Genomic DNA, 19,351 nt, shown 5'->3' with positions numbered 1-19,351 from the left:
CTAGGAAGCATTGTCTCTGCATTAATATGAAAAGCTTGAGAGCCTGTTCTTTCTCTTGATTCTGGGTAATAGCACTATTCATTTCTTTAGTTACATGTTCTAGATGCATTTGAAAATCATAGTTGGTGATTAGCAAAAGTCTTATGGAGACAACAGATTCCTCTTGAGATACACTTGAAGATTTGTATATACTGATTTCTTAGTTTTTTTTCTTAGATCAACTGGACACTATCTATTTTAATTTCCCATATCTAAAAGCTATGTAAATAAATTCTCTATTTTTGTAAAAATCAGCATTGATTAACACGTCTAACAGGTAAATGTCATTGCCGTGTATGCGGGAGGGATCAAATGATTAGAAGTGGCCTAAAATCCTTCAGCTTTTTCAGTAATGGTCAATTTGTTTTCATAATTTCATCTGTTAAGCATGCATTAACTGGACATATTAATGAAGGAATTAAAATGCCTTTGAGTCGTTTCTATAACCATCTATAGCTATTTTTCACCATTTACTTTCCTGTATCGAATTATTCTACTGTGATTGCTTATGATGGCGTGATGTCTTATGTATAGTTTTTTATGTATAAACCACTTTAGGAAGAATTGGCACTAGAAGGTGTTCAATTAAACACTGACATGATCACACATATATCTATCTGGTTTTTATATATTTTGATATTTTAGTTTTTGCTTGTATATTCCCAAGATTTTCTAAAAAAAATCTAGTTTCTCATAAAAATTTACCTCTCCAAGAAGATCACAATACCGAGATTTATGAAATTGCTTGAAGGCCCTTACTCTACCCAAGATTTCCCAAGCAAGCTGGAGTGGGTAGATATGCAACTGGAGTGTTGTGCGATCGTAGAATGCCATTGCGGTTGAAGGGAAAGTTTTATAGGACGACTATTAGGCCCGCTTTACTATATAGTACGGAATGTTGGGCTGCCAAGAGACATCATATTCAAAAAATGAGTGTAGCTGAGATGCGTATGCTGAGATGGATGTGTGGAAATACAATAAAAGATAAGATTCGGAACGAGGAGATACGTAAGAAGGTAGGCGTTGCACCCATTGAAAATAAGATGAGAGAATCGTTTACGGTGGTTTGGACATATTCGACGAAGGCCTAATGATGCTCCAGTTAGAAGGATGGAGAAATGGGAAAATATATTAGTTAAAAGAGGTTGGGGTAGGCCTAGGAAGACATGGATGGAGGTGATAAGAAAGGATATGAATGCTTTGAACCTCACCAAGGACATGGCATTGGATAGAAATGAATGGAGGAGAAAGATTCATGTGGAAGACCCATAATGATTTTCTTTGTTGGTTCATATCGCCGACCCCAATTGTTTTGGGATGAAGGCGTAGTTGTTGTTGTTGTTTGTTGTTGATGACAAGGAGCCCTTGCCGAAGTGAGGAAAACCTTGGGTGGGGCCCGATGACCACCCTGCCTAAAGTGGCCCACCTCTGAAAGCTATGGGCACACCTGTGCGAGTGGGGTTTGATCTGTCATCTCAACACCCTCACAACCACTCCGCTGGCCACACGGGCAATCCCCGTGGTGGTGGGTGGAAAGATATCATTAGGTTGTGGCTCAAGTTGGACAGCCAGGCTCAATGGAAAACCATGCCCAGGTCACTCTTACCAACTTGCTTGTTGAACTTGAACAACTGGTATTCGGCTTGGCTAGACTTGTATAGGCTTGTTAAGTAGACACTATTTTATGAGCCTTGAAAAATCAGTGGCATACAATGTGTGATATTTCTCTGCTCATAAGAAAAACATTATCCCAGATCCCATCCCTAGCATTTGGACCATGCTGAATCTATGTATAAGGTTTGATTCAGATCCAATGACTGATTTTCAGCTCATTCGGACAACCAAGTTGCCATGAACAAATGTTGCCCATTATATATATATATATATATATATATATATATATATATATATATATATATATATATAAAGGAAATAGAAACTTACAAAATGGGCACGGTGTTAAATGAAGCTATTGAATTTTGGGTGTTTTTTTGAAATTTTGATTGTACAGATGTGATTTGTATGCTTGTTTTTATAGGAATAAGCATTTGATTCTTATGCATGGATAGGTTTTTATAAGGTTTAAAAAATCAACGGATTGCAATTTTCATAATTTTTTTAGGCTCCAAATACCATTTTTTCATTCAAAATGCATGATCCAAGTGTTGATTTTTAGTAAATCAATCATGCTGAACACATCTATGAGGTTAGAATTTCGCAAAAAAAACACTGAAAATCCAATAGCATGTTTGATTTAGTACTGTGCCCATTTTGTAGGTTTTCGTGTGTGTGTGTGTGTGTGTGTGTGTGTGTGTGTGTGTACAAACCTGTATCATCAAACACTCAATTTGTTTGATGATATCAGATGTTTTTTCTGCCTGATTGTGCAAGATTATCGGTGAAAACATTGTTTTTTATAAAAAGCAACCACTGCTAAATGGTCATTTTCCACCCAGATCTTTAGTGGTGGTCATGACCACTGCTTAAGGTCAAAACAGCAAAAAAAATGAAATGGATGCCCTAGACGCATCTGACGATATAGTGTTCTCTCTCTCACGATACAGTAAGGGACTGAAAATGCTCGGAAGGTTCCATACTTCCAGTCTACAAAAACACGTATAAATTGAGTGTCAAAACGCCATAAATTTATTGTGCAACCATGTTTGTATAATTTCATCTTCTCATACACATTGCATTAGAGTTCAGTTGCTAACTTTTCTTATTTACGCAAGTGGTACAATATTTTTGAGCTGCAGGGTTTTCTGAGTCCTTCACCCTCCAATTCATATCACCCTTAAATGACCACCTTATTATTTGATGCTGAGACCTCAAATAAATCTCGTGTGCTGGTCCATCCTCTCCAACAAATCTGCAATTCAAAAATTAGTAATAGTGAATAGGATCTCTCGTGTCCAGAAGGTGAAACAAGCTTGGCAAAATTTATATGGGCAGCAATAAGTACATGGGCATATGTCTATATAAAATGCACTCACAACAGGCTTCCAAACAAGTAATGACCTCTATCTGCTGTAATTTCGAAACAAGCATTTCACTTGTTTGGTCCAACCACAACGACAAGTGTTTGTGTACAGTTAAATTGAGGAAACGATATGTTTCCAAGCATAGATGGAATAAGTGATAAAAGAATGACAATATAAGCAATTGCTAGGCTTCTTAAAACTTCATATATGGCAATAAATAGCTAAGTGATGTTATGATGGATATGCACTGTGACAAAGGATAGGACTAGATGAATACATGAAGACATGTTTACTAGTATTGCTAATAAAATAAAATTAAATATTGTCACCTTAGATGTAAAGCCAAGCGTTAGATTTGAAAGCATGTACAAGCAATCTTAAGATCAGCAGCAAACAAGAAAGTTCAATCACACAAGCTTGTACTGCTTCAACTCCGAAAGATAATTAAAGTTAACATATTACATGTGTATTCCAATAAGGTTTGTTTGACCTAAATAAAGGATAAATGATGCAAGCCCCTAACCATAGAAGCAGTATTTACAGTAACAGCTGCATAGCATCTCTCTTTCATCTCTTGTTTCAATTCTAAGATCTGACTTAACAAAATTCAATTGTAAGTAAACTCCAAAACTAACCTCCAGAAAAGTAAGAGGACATGAACGAAAGAGCAACCTAATATTCCAAGTCAAAATTTTAAGCCATGTCAAGCTCTTGCAAAGATCCTTTAGTTACAAGGATTTCTTAGTTTAGATACTCACTAAATGATAGTCCTAATACATAGAACTTGGAGCGCGAAATTACTGGGATACAAAAGCAATACAATCGTGAAAGTTAAAAATCTCAAATTCTTAAGGAGTATATGATGAAAATTTGTCTTCTAAAATGTCATTTAATGAAACAAGAAATACATTCTCAACAGGGTTTCGGACCCACAGGTGTCTGACTATTTTTCTTGCAGTGCTAGAGCGATTGAGCTAAGCTCAAGCTTATTTATCGAAAAATTATATTGTTTTAAAGTTGAAAACATTAGAATTCTGCTCAAAACAAATATGTAACTATTTGGTAGCATCAGGCGATGAGCAAAGAGAGGGAAATAACGAGAGAGATGGAGGTCTGAGTTGCATCAGGCGATGAGCAAGAGAGGGAAAGAGCGAGAGAGATGGGGGTTGAGAGAGAGAGGGAAAGAGCGAGAGAGATGGGGGTCTAGTTGCGTCGGGCTTGGTGGCGACTGGGTTTTCGGTGCTGCGAGAGAGAGAGTGAAAGAGCGACTTAGCCGAGGGTTTGGGGCGTCATATTTGAGAGAGAGAGAGAACATTACCACTCAAGAAGATCAACAAAATGTTGAACCCATGAACTGAACAAGAGCAAAAGCCAAAACAATTAAAAGAACGCTGAAGAGAAAAACATCAGACAAACAAAATGGGCTAACACAGGAGCCGCTGGCCCAAAGGGCGGCAAAAGCGGGGGAGCGTCAGCAAGAGGGCGCGGGAGATCACTAAGATGCATACGTAGGATCACATAAACATCCATCAAGATTTTATGCACCAGATTATGAATGTTAACCGGAATCAGCACTATGTCTTATAGGCTGGAGTTGCCTTCAAGGATTAAGTCACATTCAGTTTTTCATGTTAGCTTTTTGAAGCCTTATCATGATGACGGTGAAAAGCCGGCACGAGGAGTGTCCAACCGAGCTCCACCAAACGTAAGTGTGCAGTTCAATCGACAAGTAGACCAAATCCTTAGCCACAGGTGGAAGGGTCATGGCAAGAAAGTGCAGTTTCACGAGTTCTTAGTCAAGTGGAAAGGTTTGCCCGAGATTGAGAATAGTTGGGAATGCGACACTACTCTTTGGCAATTTGAAGAGTTAATTAATTCCTACTTAGCTGGCTTGACAGGGACGTCGAACTCGGTGGGTGGGGGAGGCCTGTGAGACCCAAGTTTTGAAATAGTTGAAAACCATATGAAGATGGTTACAACAAAGCACGTTTCGGAGGAGGCGGAACATGCAGGAGCAGTTGGCTCCATTTGGCAGAAGATGCTGCAGGAAAAGGTGCCAAGTCACGCTCGAGCGTGACAAACATGTGGCCGAGTGGTTCATCGGCCACGCCTCCGGTGGAGTCGGAGGGCGGGAACGGTTAGACTCATGCGGCGAAAGCAAGTCAGTTGAGGCAACATGCTAAAGCCTCTCCCCCTAAAGTGCGCCACTTCGGGCGGGAAGAAATTGAAGGAGGTGTGTGATAAAGGCATGATGGGCAGTACTGACAGGAGTGCGACAAGGGTGTTGTGGGCGAAACGATCAGGCGTGCAAACGATTGCAAAAGACTTCGTGCGGAACCACAAGATGGGTGGCAGTTAGACGTCAGGTGGCGGGGCATGCGGAGGCCTCGCCCCTGAAGCGTGCGGCTTCAGGCTTAACTGCTGCAGCGTTGGGGGCAAGTGGGCTCCAAGTGTAGCACCCACATAATGTATTCGACCCTTTGGTAAAGCAAAGGACGGGCTTTTTAAAGAGGCGCCGTCTCTTTGAAAAGGGGAGAACGGCTTGTATTTGGCTAAGTGTAATTGTGGGTTCCCGTTAATAGAAAAAGAGGAAAAACCCCTCTTTGGGGAAGCTTCGGTGTGTCCTTCCGTGTTGGCTGCAAAAGGGCTGCTAAGTCTATGTCAGAGAGTTTAGGCCGTGCAAGCTTAAGTTAATTTTTTTTTTGCTTGTAACACGATCCATAGTGAAGATGAATGACACCTGCAACCTCTAACATGTTTAACTCTTAGAACAAATTTCAGCCATTCATTTCTAAACGATAGGTGAAGGTGGGGAGCACTATTTTTATTGGGTTTCTAGTGATAACCACCTTATGATGGATGACATCCAAGGTGTTCTCACTTGAGGTGAAAAGATCAAGTGCAATATGATTGCACAAATATCTGTACATTAAGCACCTGATCACCCTCCATCCTGCAGACAGGGCCTGTCAGATGTGAGACCCAAGACTTGATGGAGGCCGATCAGGTGCTTAACGGACAAATTTTTGTGCAATCATACTGCACCCAATCCTTACTCTCACTAGGGAGGCATACAACATTGAACTAATTAACTGGGATGTGCATCCATTACCACAAGGCAGAAGTAGCAGGCTCTCTGGTGGGCAAGGTGCTTTGGGGTTTTAAGCTGTCCGGCATGGCCACTATAGTTTGGTAGGACTTTCCACCACGGCAAGTCTCCAATATGACCAAAAAGTCCTGAGATTTTGAGGTTTACATATAGATCACGTTTGTAGAGTCTGATTTGACCAATGAAATCTCAAAGAGGGGGTGTGAAGATAGGGATCCTGTGCATCTAGGGGTGGAGCTAGGAATCTGAACTAGGGTGGGCACAAACACTAGCGCTGGGAAACAAGATGAACTGTTTGCCATTTGGCTTGGCTTGGCTCGGCTCAGAAATTGAGCTCAGCGAGCCAAGCTATCATCTAAACATGTATTTTAAAAGATGAGTCAGCTCGTTGTTGGCTCTGAAAGAGCAAGGGGTGTAGCCTTAACGAGCCAAGCTCAAACAGTTCAAGCTCAACTTGTTTACCAACCCTAGCAAACCCTTTCAATTGGGGAGAGAGAGAGAGACGAAAGTAATTCAACATAACCACTCATGAAGATCAACAAAATGTTGAACCCATGAACTGAACAAGAACAAAAGCCAAAACAAAAAAAGAAAGCACAAGAGAAAAGAACATCAGACATATAAAATGGGCTCACGCCGGAGCCACTTGCCCAGATTGCGACAAAGGATAGGTAGCATCATCAGAAGGGAGTGAAAGATCACTAAGATGCATACGCAAGATCGCATAAACATCTACCAAGATTTTATGCACCACGTTTTGAATGTTAACTGGAATATGAGGAAAATGAGCATCGTTTCGCGTCATCCAAACAAACCACCAAGAAGGGAGAGAGAAGAGAGAGAGAGAGAGTCATTGGGTGGGAGAAGGGGATTGATACACCTATATCGTTTGGCCAACAATTCAGTTGTATCTGCCGATTTGATACTCAAGTGTATGGTTCTAAATCAGCTCAAAAATAATTAAAAATTATTACTTGTCAATAAGAATGCGACACATTTTAAAATCATTAAAATAATATTAAAATTTTGATTTTAAGTTAATTTTTACATTTGTTCAAAAATAGCCGATTCAGGTATTGTATCGATTTTCTTGTGGGTCCCACAAATTGAAACTGTAAGGATGTAAACGGTTTCGGATTCGGGTTAAATGTAGCTAATATCAGATCCCACTAACCAAATATTGGCTACTCAGAATCGGATTCGGTTTGAAATGTGTGAAATGATCAATGCCGATTCCGATTAAATACATGTAATTGGATCTGGATATCCATCGGAATCAGACATCTGCTGAATTCGGATATGAAATCTAAAAGCGAATCCGTTTCCAAAAATTAATCGGATGGGGGTGGCCAAGTTTTACACGCCATTTCCCTTTCTTTGACCCTTCCCCCCATTTAGGTCAAAAAACAGATTCCTCGTTGGCTGAGTCTGCTCTGAGAGAGAGAGAGGGGGGGGGGGGGGGGGGGAATGGCAGAACTGTTCATCAAGCAAGCGGGTCTGTATGCAGAGACGCGGCCGGGGTACCCGCCGGAGCTCTTCCAGTTCATCGCTTCTAAGACGCCGAACCACGACCTCGTTTGGGACGTCGGCACCGGAAACGGTCAGGCAGCCGTGCCGGTAAGAATCACCTCCTGATTTCTCTTTCTAAATGATTGCAGTCCTTCCCAATTAGTCAATTACCGTTTAGGATGCCGTTCATCTTCTTCCCAATTAAGAATGTGGGCCTGAATGCGGTTCATCATGAGATTGACGGCATCCAAAAGGTACGCCTCACTGATCTCTTTGTAGGTAAGGATATTGGGGGCACAAGAAATTGAAGCTGTACATCGATTTTATGAAGAATTTTACCTCTCGTGATTTTCTCTATTCTTTTTTTGGCAAGACATTCAAATTATGCGGGTATTTTTTTTTATTTACGCTGAGAAACCACCCCAGGATCAGAGGATGCTGGGGTTAGGCAGACCCCTACCAGTTATACAAATATACCATTGGGTTTTGAACCTGCAACGTCCCAACACAAGCTGCTCCTACTCACAGTGACAAAAGTTAAAAACGGCAAAATCTCGGGAGTAAAAAACTCAGGAGATTTTGAATTTTTTCATAAATCTCGTTTTTTTTCGGCAAAATCTCGGCAATAAAAAATAAATTAGAAAATATAAAAAATAATTATTATATAAAAATATAAATAAAACACATTCAAAAAAAAAATCTCGGGGGTTTTCATGATAAACATCTGCTAAAACCATAAATATCACGATATTTGTCACTGTTTGAAAATCTTGGGAGAAATTGCCGTTTTAAACTTTCAGGCAATTTCTCGCGATGTTACAGAGTCCTACCAGACAAGCGGCGGCCCTCTTGGGGTGATGGATGCTTAGGTATGAGCAAGCGTAGCAGTTCTTGGACCTCTTTTGGGTATTAGCTGCTAATCCCAATTCAGGTATACCTTTTTTTTTTCTAGGCCAAGGTAAAACACACACACACACACACAAATAAAATTGTAATTTGAACGAGTTAAGGCTTAGCTTCAGTTCATTTACATAACCCGAGTTAAGACTGAGCAAAGCTCCAGCTAAGACTTAATTAATTAAGCTCCTCTACTTAAACGAGCCAAGTTCAAACTCCAAGCAAATCTCGTGACACTATTTGATTTAGGTTCAATTAGGGGTGGGGGAAGTCTAATTCTATCCCCGCCTCCATCCTTGCACGGGTTTTGATTTTAACATTCACCCCCACCTCCATCCCCATTTCGTATCCTTCATCCCCGGTCCAAATGAGGCGAGGCAGGGCAGGGCCCCGTTATCCCTCGGTCCACTGCCATCCCTATTTATGGCCAGCCCCCATTGGTTTGGCTCCTGGCTGGCATCTTGTTGCTGAAACCCTTGAGGCTCCTTTACTCACCAGATAGTATACCCAGCTTTGACCTTGTGGCAAGGGATGCTGTCCTTGGATTTCAAATTCGTGACATCCCGTTAACTTGGTAGTTTTTACAAGCTGCCCAACTAAATGAGCGGAGTAGCCGTTGTGTGTATATATATATATATATATATATATATTTGTTCCTTAGGCCCCTTTTTCAATAAGTCTCTTCAAAAATCATAGTTTTAAGTATTTTTCTCACTTCTAACACCATAGATGTGATCTATAGGTTTTGTTCAGTGGAAACCTGTTTTTGGATCGCCAGAATCTGACCTTTTTACAGTTTTTTTCAGTGATCCAAAATCAATGGCTAAGAAGGTACCAGTTTTTCCATGCTCAGAATGATATGTTTTTTCGTTGAAAAAACATAATCCAAGAGTCGATTCTCACTACATGCTAAATACATCTAAGAATTCAGATCTATCATAAAACACTTAAAACCTATGAGGGCAGAACTAAAAATGAGGCCTAATATGTTCAACTCTCTCTCTCTCTCTCTCTCTCTCTCTCTCTCTATATATATATATATATATATATATATATATATATATATATATATATATATATATATATATATATATATATATATATATATAATGCATTCCTTAGGCCTTCTTTTTTGTTAGGTCTCGTTAGGCCCCTTCAAAATTCATAGTTTTAAGTATTTTTTCTCACATCTAACACTGTATATGTGATCTATAGGTTTTGTTTAGTGGAAACAACCTTTTGGATCGCTGGAATCTGACTTGTATACAAGTTTTTTCGGTGATCCAAAATCAATGGCTATGAAGGTACCAATTCTTTTCGGCTCATAAAATTATGTTTTTTCGTCGAGAAAACATGATCCAAAAGTTGATTCCTATTGAATCAAGCATGCTAATTACATCTAACAGTTCAAATCTATCATAAAACACTTAAAACCTATGGGAGCATAACGAGAAATGAGGCTTAATATGTTCAGTTTTCTCTCTTTATATATATATATATATATATATATATATATATATATATATATAGAGAGAGAGAGAGAGAGAGAGAGAGAGAGAGAGAGAGAGCCGAAAGTAATTCAACATTACCACTCATGAAAATCAACAAAATGTTGAACCCATGAACTGAACAAGAACAAAAGCCAAAACAAATAAAGAAAGCACAAGAGAAAAGAACATCAGACAGGTAAAATGGGCTCACGCCGGAGCCGCTTGCCCAGATTGCGACAAAGGATAGGTAGCATCAGCAGGAGGGAGTGAAAGATCACTAAGATGCGTACGCAAGATCGCATAAACATCTACCAAGATTTTATGCACCAGGTTTTGAATGTTAACTGGAATATGACGAAAATGAGCATCGTTTCATGCCATCCAAACAAACCACCAAGAAGTAAGCAACCACGTCCGCCAGATGAACCTCCATCTCTTGCTGCGTCTAATACAAACCGGCCCCAAGATCAAATCTAGTGCAAAGGACTCCTCCTTAACAAATAGTTCCAGATCCTGCTAAAGATTTCCATAAATATTGGGCAGGACCAGAACAAGTGAAACGTAGATTCTTCTGCAGCTTGACAAAGCACGCACCAACTCGAGAGTTGAATGCCCCACTTCTTTAAATTACTGTGGGTCTGGATCCTATCGTGCAAAATTAACCAAGCCAGGACTCGAGAACGGGGGAAGGACCCTTCGCCCAAAGCACATCCTCGGGCAACCCTTAGGTGCACAACTACCAGCAGGACGATGCTAAGCGTCCATCATACGACACGATAGACGCTCAACCTGTTTTTGCCAAAACACCTTTAGTGGCGAGTTTTGACAAAAATTGCTGCTAAATGTCTTGGAAAAGTCACTGCTAAAGGTCTCAGCAGGACTTTTAGCAGCGTCCATTGCACCGTGCGATGAATGCTTAGCATCGTCCCGCTTTTTGTTATATATATGTGTACCAATATCATCCGTGCGAATCGCTAGGTTACAGGGTTGATTTGTTTTTTTTTTAAGTGGTTAAAATATTTTTTAAATATTATTTCTACATTTTGCAACACGTGTCATTTTCTGGTTAAAAGTTGATTGATTCAGTTCGACTGAGCTCTGAATCGAAATCCGCCGATTCACCCGTATCATTCTCAATACGATTCAAGGTCCGATACAATATTGACAACATTGGTGTGTACACGACTGCATCCCCCAAAACATGGCCCCACATCCTGCATCAAATATGGAAAGTAAGTGTCCCTTCAATTGGGATGCAAGCCGTCTTGGGGCCCTACTTTGGCGGGACGCAAAACTGTCATGGATGCAATGCTTCAGGATGAGTTGTCCTGGCCTCTTGCGTCCAGGGTGTCAAATGCACTCCTAAGTTCATGTTACACTCAAGTAGGGATGTCAATGGATCGGATTTTATCCTTATATCTGAACAAATCTAACTCCATGTTGTCAGACTTGGTTAGGCAAAACAGAATCCAGTTATAATCAGATGCGGATATGATTTTGATTTGTTGCTACTGAATCCAAAGATACCAAGATTTGATGGATATCTGAATCCAATTACATGTAAACTCAATCAGATTTCTTATGAGCTTTTCACCATCTGAACCTGAATTCTAATTCAAATCTGTTTAGCAAACACCCAATTTGTCAGATCTGGTATTGTCCACATCCAACCCCAAATCCGAACCGTTGACATTCCTACAATCAACTTACAAGTAGAGGCAATGTATGTGGCAGCCATCATTCAAAACTTTTTTTGGGTAGACAATGATTCACACAGAATTGCATAGGCTGATATCGGATCGGAATGGAATCAGACCAATTCCCTAAGCCAACTGTATGGGTTTAATATTATGGATTAACTTACTGTAATGACATTAACATTAATGTTTTTTTTACATGTCAAAGCTTGCTGGTTTGTACAAGGATGTAGTGGGCACAGACACTAGCCCCACACAATTGGCCTTTGCACACAAGCTGCCCAACGTAAGGTACCAAATCACCCCACCCTCAATGTCCCTGGAGGAGCTCACTGACTTGGTAGGCCCAGAGTCCGGCATTGACCTCGTGACCGTGGCCCAAGCCATGCACTGGTTTGACCTCCCCACCTTCTACCAACAAGTCAAGCATGTACTCAGACGCCCTGGGGGTGTGCTTGCTGCGTGGTGCTACACCGAACCCTGTGTGAGTGAGTCTGTGGATGCTGTTTTCTGGTGCCTGTATAGGAACTCCATGCCTTACTGGGCTCCGGCACGCAAGATTGTTGACGACGAGTACCGGAGTATAGAATTCCCATTTGAGCCAGTCGAGGGGGAGGAGCACACCGGTCCGTTCATGTTTGAGGCGACGAAGCACATGGATTTGAAAATGTACCTAACATACATACAATCATGGTCTGCGTACCAGATCGCACGCGAGAAGGGGGTTGAGCTCTTGACTGAAGATGTGGTGAAGGACTTTGAGAGTGGTTGGGGAGTCAATGAGGTCAAACCGGTCCGATATCCCGTTCATTTGCGCATTGGTAGGGTTGTGTAGGTTAAGCCTGGCTAAGAAAAGGCCTTGATTTGGTTTGAACTTGACATGTTGTGTGTTGTGTTTCGAGTTGTATTGAAGCTAGGTTGCTGGCTATTTTCATTGGTGTAACAGCATAGAGCTACAAATGCTTCATAGCTTATTTAAATAAAAGGTAGTGCACGCATCTCATCTCATTGGCTATTGAACCCTGTTAATGCAAATTATCAGCAAGTTTTATTCTACCACTTGAGCTTGCTAAATGATTGGAAGCACACAATATTGAAGTTACCTGGTATGTGCATCCATTGCCGCAAGGCCGAAGGAGCAGGCTCTCTGGTGGGCAAGGAGCTTCGGGTTTTATGCTGTCGAGCATGGCGATCATAGCTCAGTAGGACTTTGCACCGTGACAAGTTTTCCGATCCGATCGATGCCCGGTTTCCCCATGTAATAACTCAAAAATACAATGTTGAAGCTCTTGAAGACCAGTAAGCTCTCAATTATCAGTTTGTGGTAGCTAGTGAGGTCTACATCTTTACATTACATAAGGGTGATGAAAGGCTTGAATCTCTCAACAATGATTTTTTCACCAAAAATCGTGGTGCATTAATCTAGTTACGTCCAAAGTTTTTGTTTATATGAAAATAATTTTTTTGAAAAAATCAAAACTCATTTTAAACATAAATTATGAATGCAGGAAGACAAAAAAGAATTTTACACATCAAATTTAAGATAAAGAAATAGGTTCATTGCTAACTATCTTTTTTCAATCTAATTACTGATTAGAGTCCAATTGATCTCCATGTATCACCAAGCAATAAGCAACCAGGAAAGTGCAAAATCTTAATTTTGTGAGGAAAAAATCATGAATTTAGATACAGTTTGGGATCTGATATGCTCATAATGCTTCACCTAGATCTGAGATCCTACTTGCTGCCTGGGGTTGATTATTTGTAACAAGGAGCTGGAAATAGGGATGTAAAGGTGTCAGATGTTATCCCACATCCAAACCGAATTTGATTCCAAATAGCGAGATTTGGTAAAGAAAACTGAATCTGATTAATAATTGGATTTGGTTTAAGATTCTTTGACCAAATCCGATGGATATTAGAGTTTGATGGATATCTGAATCTGATTGCATGTATTTAATCGGTATCGGTATTACCTTTTATCCATCTAAACCGGCCCCTAATCTGAATCTAATTAGCTAATATCCTATTAGTTGCATTTGTTATTGGCCACATCCAACCCAATCTGAACCATTTACATCCCTAGCTAGAGAACAAAGATCAGATGCAATGTAATTGCACAAAATCATGCAATGCCAATCTCCGTGAGCAACGGGTGTTACCGTGCCTATCCGGATCGGGTGCAATATGATTGCACAAAAAATTGTAAATTAAGCACCCCATCACCCTCAATTAGCTCTTGGGTCCCACAACTGACAGGCTCTGTCCCAGGATGGAGGGTGATCAGGTGTTTAATGCACAATTTTTTGTGCAATCATATTGCACCTGATCTTTTAACCTATTTTGGGGTGGTTAATGATAGTTTTACTCCTTATTTACCTTATTCTTTGTTGTGTTGGTGCTGGTTTGGTGATGTTTTTTGAACTTAATGTTGGCTTAGGAAATCAAGTTGCACATAGCTTTTCTAATTGGTACAAACAGAAGGCAAACAATAGTGGGTTAGAACTTTCTTAGGATTAATTTGTTGGACGGACCTATTGTGAGGGAGTCAATCTCACAGAAAGTTAATCTTATCCCTAAGAGGATTACTTTATAATATATCAAAAACCATCCATACTTTTTTTTTTTCGCTTGTGTGGTAGGAGCAGCTAGTGCACATCACCTTGTGTTGGGACATTGCAGGTTCAAAACCCAATGGTATAGTTGTATAATGAAAAATGACCGTCTGTACGGATAATTTAACACAATTTCCTAAAAACCTTATAATTTTTTATATTTCTCTCGATATTCAAACTCTCAAATATTCAACATCGTTAGGAGTTTTTTGCCCTTTGCAATTGGGAATTGATGCCTTATTGTGATAGAATTGTACCACCCATTGGCTAGTGCAAACAAACACTTAAATCCAGAATCATACATTTTTTATCTGAATCTCATGAACTCACATAAATTTATTTGCAAATTTTCAGTTGAAACCACCAAAATTGCAAATATCCTACCTTTTCGCATATACGTAAATATTTTGCATAAACATATTTGACAAACTCCAATCACAAATATCCTGTTTTTTTGCATGTACTTTACGAATTTGTATAAATATATGTGTGAAATGCTAGAAACTATAAATTCATAAATAGCTTACTTGTTCACATATACTTCACGATATCCACATACATAACCATTCCGTCATGTACATGCAGAACGACAAAGGCCATCTATGAACAACAAGATCGGGAAAGACTTGTGCAATTTTTAATGAGTTTGAATGAGAGTTACAGTGCTATAAAGAGCCAACTGCTCTTGATGACACCATTGCCGAATATATCTAAAGTGTTTGCATTACTTGTGCAAGAAGAAAGAAAATGTGACCTCAGGATCATGACTAATCAAGAATTGATGGTGGCAATCATAAAAGTTTCTAATGCTCAAACCAATGCAGATCCTAATAAAAATTCGCAAAATCGTGTCTGCTCAAAGTGTGATCACTGCGAAAAACTTGGCAATGTAAAGGCCAAATGCTTTCACCTTCACGATTTTCCAAATTGATCTGGTACCTCCACCAATGCCCGTCAATGGAGTCAGGCTAGCACAAGTTCTGTGACTTTCGAAGACAACAAGTTAGTGTCTATCCAAAGCCCCTAATGACTTACCCAGGAACAACTTGACCAAATATTAGCTGCGATAAATTTAAGTAATCCCAACCAGTACTTGCGGTCAACCTAACATGTAATCTCGATGTCTACTTTGTCTGCTCCATAGCGCCCAAAAACTGGATCATAAACACAGACCCGACATAACATATTACTATTTCTTTATCAAATTTAATGTTTCCAAAGTCCACTATTTTCCTTCCTATTGGATTGCCAAATGGATCTTCTACGCGTGCAACCCATATGGGTAGTGTCCGACTACCACCAAAATTCAATCTCTAAAATGTCCTTTTTGTTTTAGAGTTCAAATTTAATCTTATTTCTGTGAGTAAATTAATTCAAGAACCCACTGACAGTCCATTCAATGAGATCTCTAACCCCATTCACCATGATCCAAATCCTAGAACCGTTGAGCCTACACAAGTTTATCTCTGAAGATCTGAAAGAAATTGTCATATATATATATATATATATATATATATATATATATATATATATATATATATCACTACAACATGATAACTGAAAACATGAGAACTAAGGTGTGAACCATAATTTTCATGATTTTTTTGTTCTTTTCTCTTGAATCTAACAGTATGGATGTGATCTATATGTTTGGTTTTAAAATAACCCGTTATTGAATCATCTGATTTTGATGTATAACAACAACAACAACAACAACAACAAAATTCTTATATTGGTTCATATTCATAGGGTATGACTAAGTTTTTATGTTGGCTGTCACAGGCCTACCACAACCCTCCTCCTTTATCCGGCAGTGTATAACTAAACAATTATACACAGGCGGAGTTATCTGATTTTGATGTATAAATGAGATTTTTTTAAGGCTTTAAAATCAATGACTCATAGTCATCATAAATTCAAAAATTGAATTTTTTTATCGAAAATACATGATCCAAGAGTTGGTTCCTAGCAAATTCACCATGCCAAGCACATCCACGTAGTTGGATTTACAAGAAAAATGTTGAAAATGCCCATACTTTTAGTTCTCATATTTTAATTCTAATATTCTAGCAATATATATAGTGGCATGGTAGGTGCACAACTACCTGTGCAACCATATTGGCCATCCATCACAGGCACGATGGATGGCCATAAAAAAAACACAAAAAACTCGCTAACACCTTTTTTGGCTTTGGCGGCGGTTTCTGACAGCCTCTAAAGGTCCTAATGAAAACTATAACCTTTAGCACAGTTAGAAATCTGTCACTAAAGGCCCATTGCTAAAGGTCTCAGTTTTTACTGAGATCTTTAGCGGTGCTAAAGCCAAAAAAAGGTTTTTGTGAGTTTTTTTGTGCTATTTGTGCTGGTCATCCATCAAAGTTGCAATAGATAGCCAGTGGAGTCCGCTAAACACCTAAGGGTTGCACAATTATCACTATATATATATATATATATATATATATATATATAAGATTCAGGTTTTGTTGACCGTTGGTATTTATAAGGGTACGGTGGCAGCATAGAGAGGGCAGATCATCGGTTATATATATTCTACAGCCCAACTTACACCTAACTTGATCGAGATGTGCGTGGGTCCCTTCCCAATTGAGATGCGGCCATGGACGGGCTCACTCATTTGGTAGCCCCACAAGCAAGTGCTGACCTAGTGATCGTAGCCCAGACCATGTATTGGTTTGACCACAAGCAAGGTTTAATGCACGCACATGCATTGATTTGACCTCTCCGATTTAAAGCACGCACATGCATGTCCCCACACCGTCATGGCCCCGGTTCAACTCTGAAACCCAACAACTCAAAGCCAAAACTAACTCCAAAGTTTATCTTTTTTCCAAACTCCTAATCTATGTAACTTGAAAAAGTTTTCCCAAGCTCTTTCTTTTTTTACTTATAACCTTAAGAAACCACACCCTACCTACCATGGTCGTGGTGGTGATGTAAAACTCCGAAACTAGGATTCCCATTCCCAGGGCCTATGCTGGCCGTCGGCTTGCGCAGGTGGCGACACTCATGGGAATTGAACCTTGACTGCCCGTCTAGCTCCCAAGACCCCACCCCCTTTGGGGCTTAGTTTTCCCAAGCTCTTGTTATCAGTGCAAATGCTAGGCATCCTGAAAAGAAGATAAACTCAATCATATACAATCAAACTGCCTGTGCTGGTTCTGCATCTGGAGAGGATGGATCTATTGACCTAACAGTAAGCTGTGCTTATAGCCAGTCTATAGCGAGTGTGAGTTTTCTTAAGATAGAACCTACAATTTTGGGACAAACTACAATATGAAGGGGGGCTGAGTCAGTGATACAAAATCAAGGTCCAGGTTTAGGTCTGAAAGCAAACGCAAACCCCAAGTAAAACCAAAGTTAAATCCAAAATTTATATAAACTTCCAAAGGTTCTCCCCATTCTTCATATGTGCCTCAACTTTTTTTTTTCCTTATAAAACGCATTTACTTGAAAAGTTGATGAAATTATGGGTTTTGTCCATATATAACAGTAGTGTAGAATTAATGGGAAAGTACACAGAATACTTGGTATAATAAAAAACAATAAATAACAATCTGAAAAAAATGTGAGAGAAGTGTATGGCAATCAATAAATAGTTGTCTGAGAGTGGCAAGCATTTTTTTTCTTGGAAGGCAAGCTGGGGTTAGGCAGACCCCTACCAGTGTAATGTTGTATCAGTAAAATGGACAAAATGATTCCAATATGGAGATTTGTCTTTCCAAATCCAGTCCTTCGGGGACTTGGCAAAATGTGCAAAGTTACATACCAATTCATTATTAAAATTTTGAGTTAAAATGAACTTCTTACTTCCAGGGATCTGTTTAGCTGACGCACTTGGTCTCTCCTTGAGCATTCAATGATAAAAGGTTGAGTGAGTGGAATATTTGGCATGATCTTATCCCAGCACTCCCACTCCTTATCTACAACTGGGTTGTTGCCAAACATCTAGCTTCTCATGGTCTTCAGCGCAATTCTACGGTGAGCACAACTTTGGCCCAGGTCACAGACGTTCCAAATGAAAACCTTCATCTAGGCCTTGGGGTGTTCCTGTGATATCTGAATAGGCGAAACCTGCTCTATTACCATTGGGAGAGCTACTGAGTTAGGATCTCTCTCTACAACCTTCTGTTTTTTTCGACATCTTCGATCAGACAGAATCTGGTGGCGTTTAGAGGAAGCTTTCAATTTTGTTATCTCATGAAGCACCTGATGACCGAAGGTCGGCTTATACAACCTGTTTTCTTTTCTTTTATGCTTACTTGACCCAAATTAAATCCATGTAGCTGGATGACCACTTGGGGAGGATGTTCTGCCTGACAGTGCCTTTCTTGTTGTGAAGCCACTAAAGGCTCATAGCCTCATTGGATCTTCGAGCAGAGAATTCGTACCCAGGGGATCAGCAGACTCAATTTCTTTGATGATCTTTACTGGGAACAATATAGGCTTTTGATTGGATTTGCAAGTCTACTCTGGATATGACAGAGGAAAATGGCGGAGGGCAGCATAGAAGGGGTTTAGTAGGGAGGTTTTGGAGCAGGATGGATCGGTTGTTCTGGGGAGCTGCGCAACCCTGTTCCCTATTGGGCAACTGATTCACTGCTGGGCCTTTAGGTGGGGAAGGGGATGAAACTGCTGAAGATGATGATATAGGGGAGGGGGAGTGCTTTTAGAAATGGCACTAGGGTTTGGTCATTTTGGAGATTAATGGCGAAAAGAGAAGTTTTGAGGTTGGGGCTTGTAGGGTTATCACGTTGTATTTTAAATCTATCGAAAACTTTATTTAATCATTAAACTTGTTCATGCTAAATCATTGAAAATATCATAAACAAAACTTGATTAGAAGGGTACCTGCATCCATTGATGCTCCGGTAGATCTTTTATGGTTTTGATCTTTCAGAACCACTATATGTGGTCTTTTCTTCTTCTTCAAACCTTATGAGAGAGAGACAATTTTCTTTCTTGATGATAAAGAGGCAGAAGAGAACATTCTGTA

General features: G+C 39.8%; 1 protein-coding gene across 1 annotated transcript; it reads left to right on the top strand.

The window, feature by feature from the left end:
- Positions 1–7,549: 7,549 nt before the first annotated feature.
- Positions 7,550–12,718, top strand: LOC149814377 (uncharacterized). The gene is made up of 2 exons (XM_089988712.1): positions 7,550–7,746; positions 11,931–12,718. Exons 1-2 carry the CDS (start codon positions 7,597–7,599, stop codon positions 12,555–12,557), a joined length of 777 nt encoding a protein of 258 aa, XP_089844838.1. The 5' UTR covers positions 7,550–7,596; the 3' UTR covers positions 12,558–12,718.
- Positions 12,719–19,351: the final 6,633 nt, after the last annotated feature.

Source organism: Nuphar pumila, chromosome 15 (assembly GCF_984573655.1).
Source record: "Nuphar pumila chromosome 15, dmNupPumi1.hap1.1, whole genome shotgun sequence".
Classification (NCBI taxonomy): Eukaryota; Viridiplantae; Streptophyta; class Magnoliopsida; order Nymphaeales; family Nymphaeaceae; genus Nuphar; species Nuphar pumila.
The sequence above is the reverse complement of the archived record's forward strand: the minus strand, read 5'-3'. Positions and strand labels throughout refer to the sequence as shown.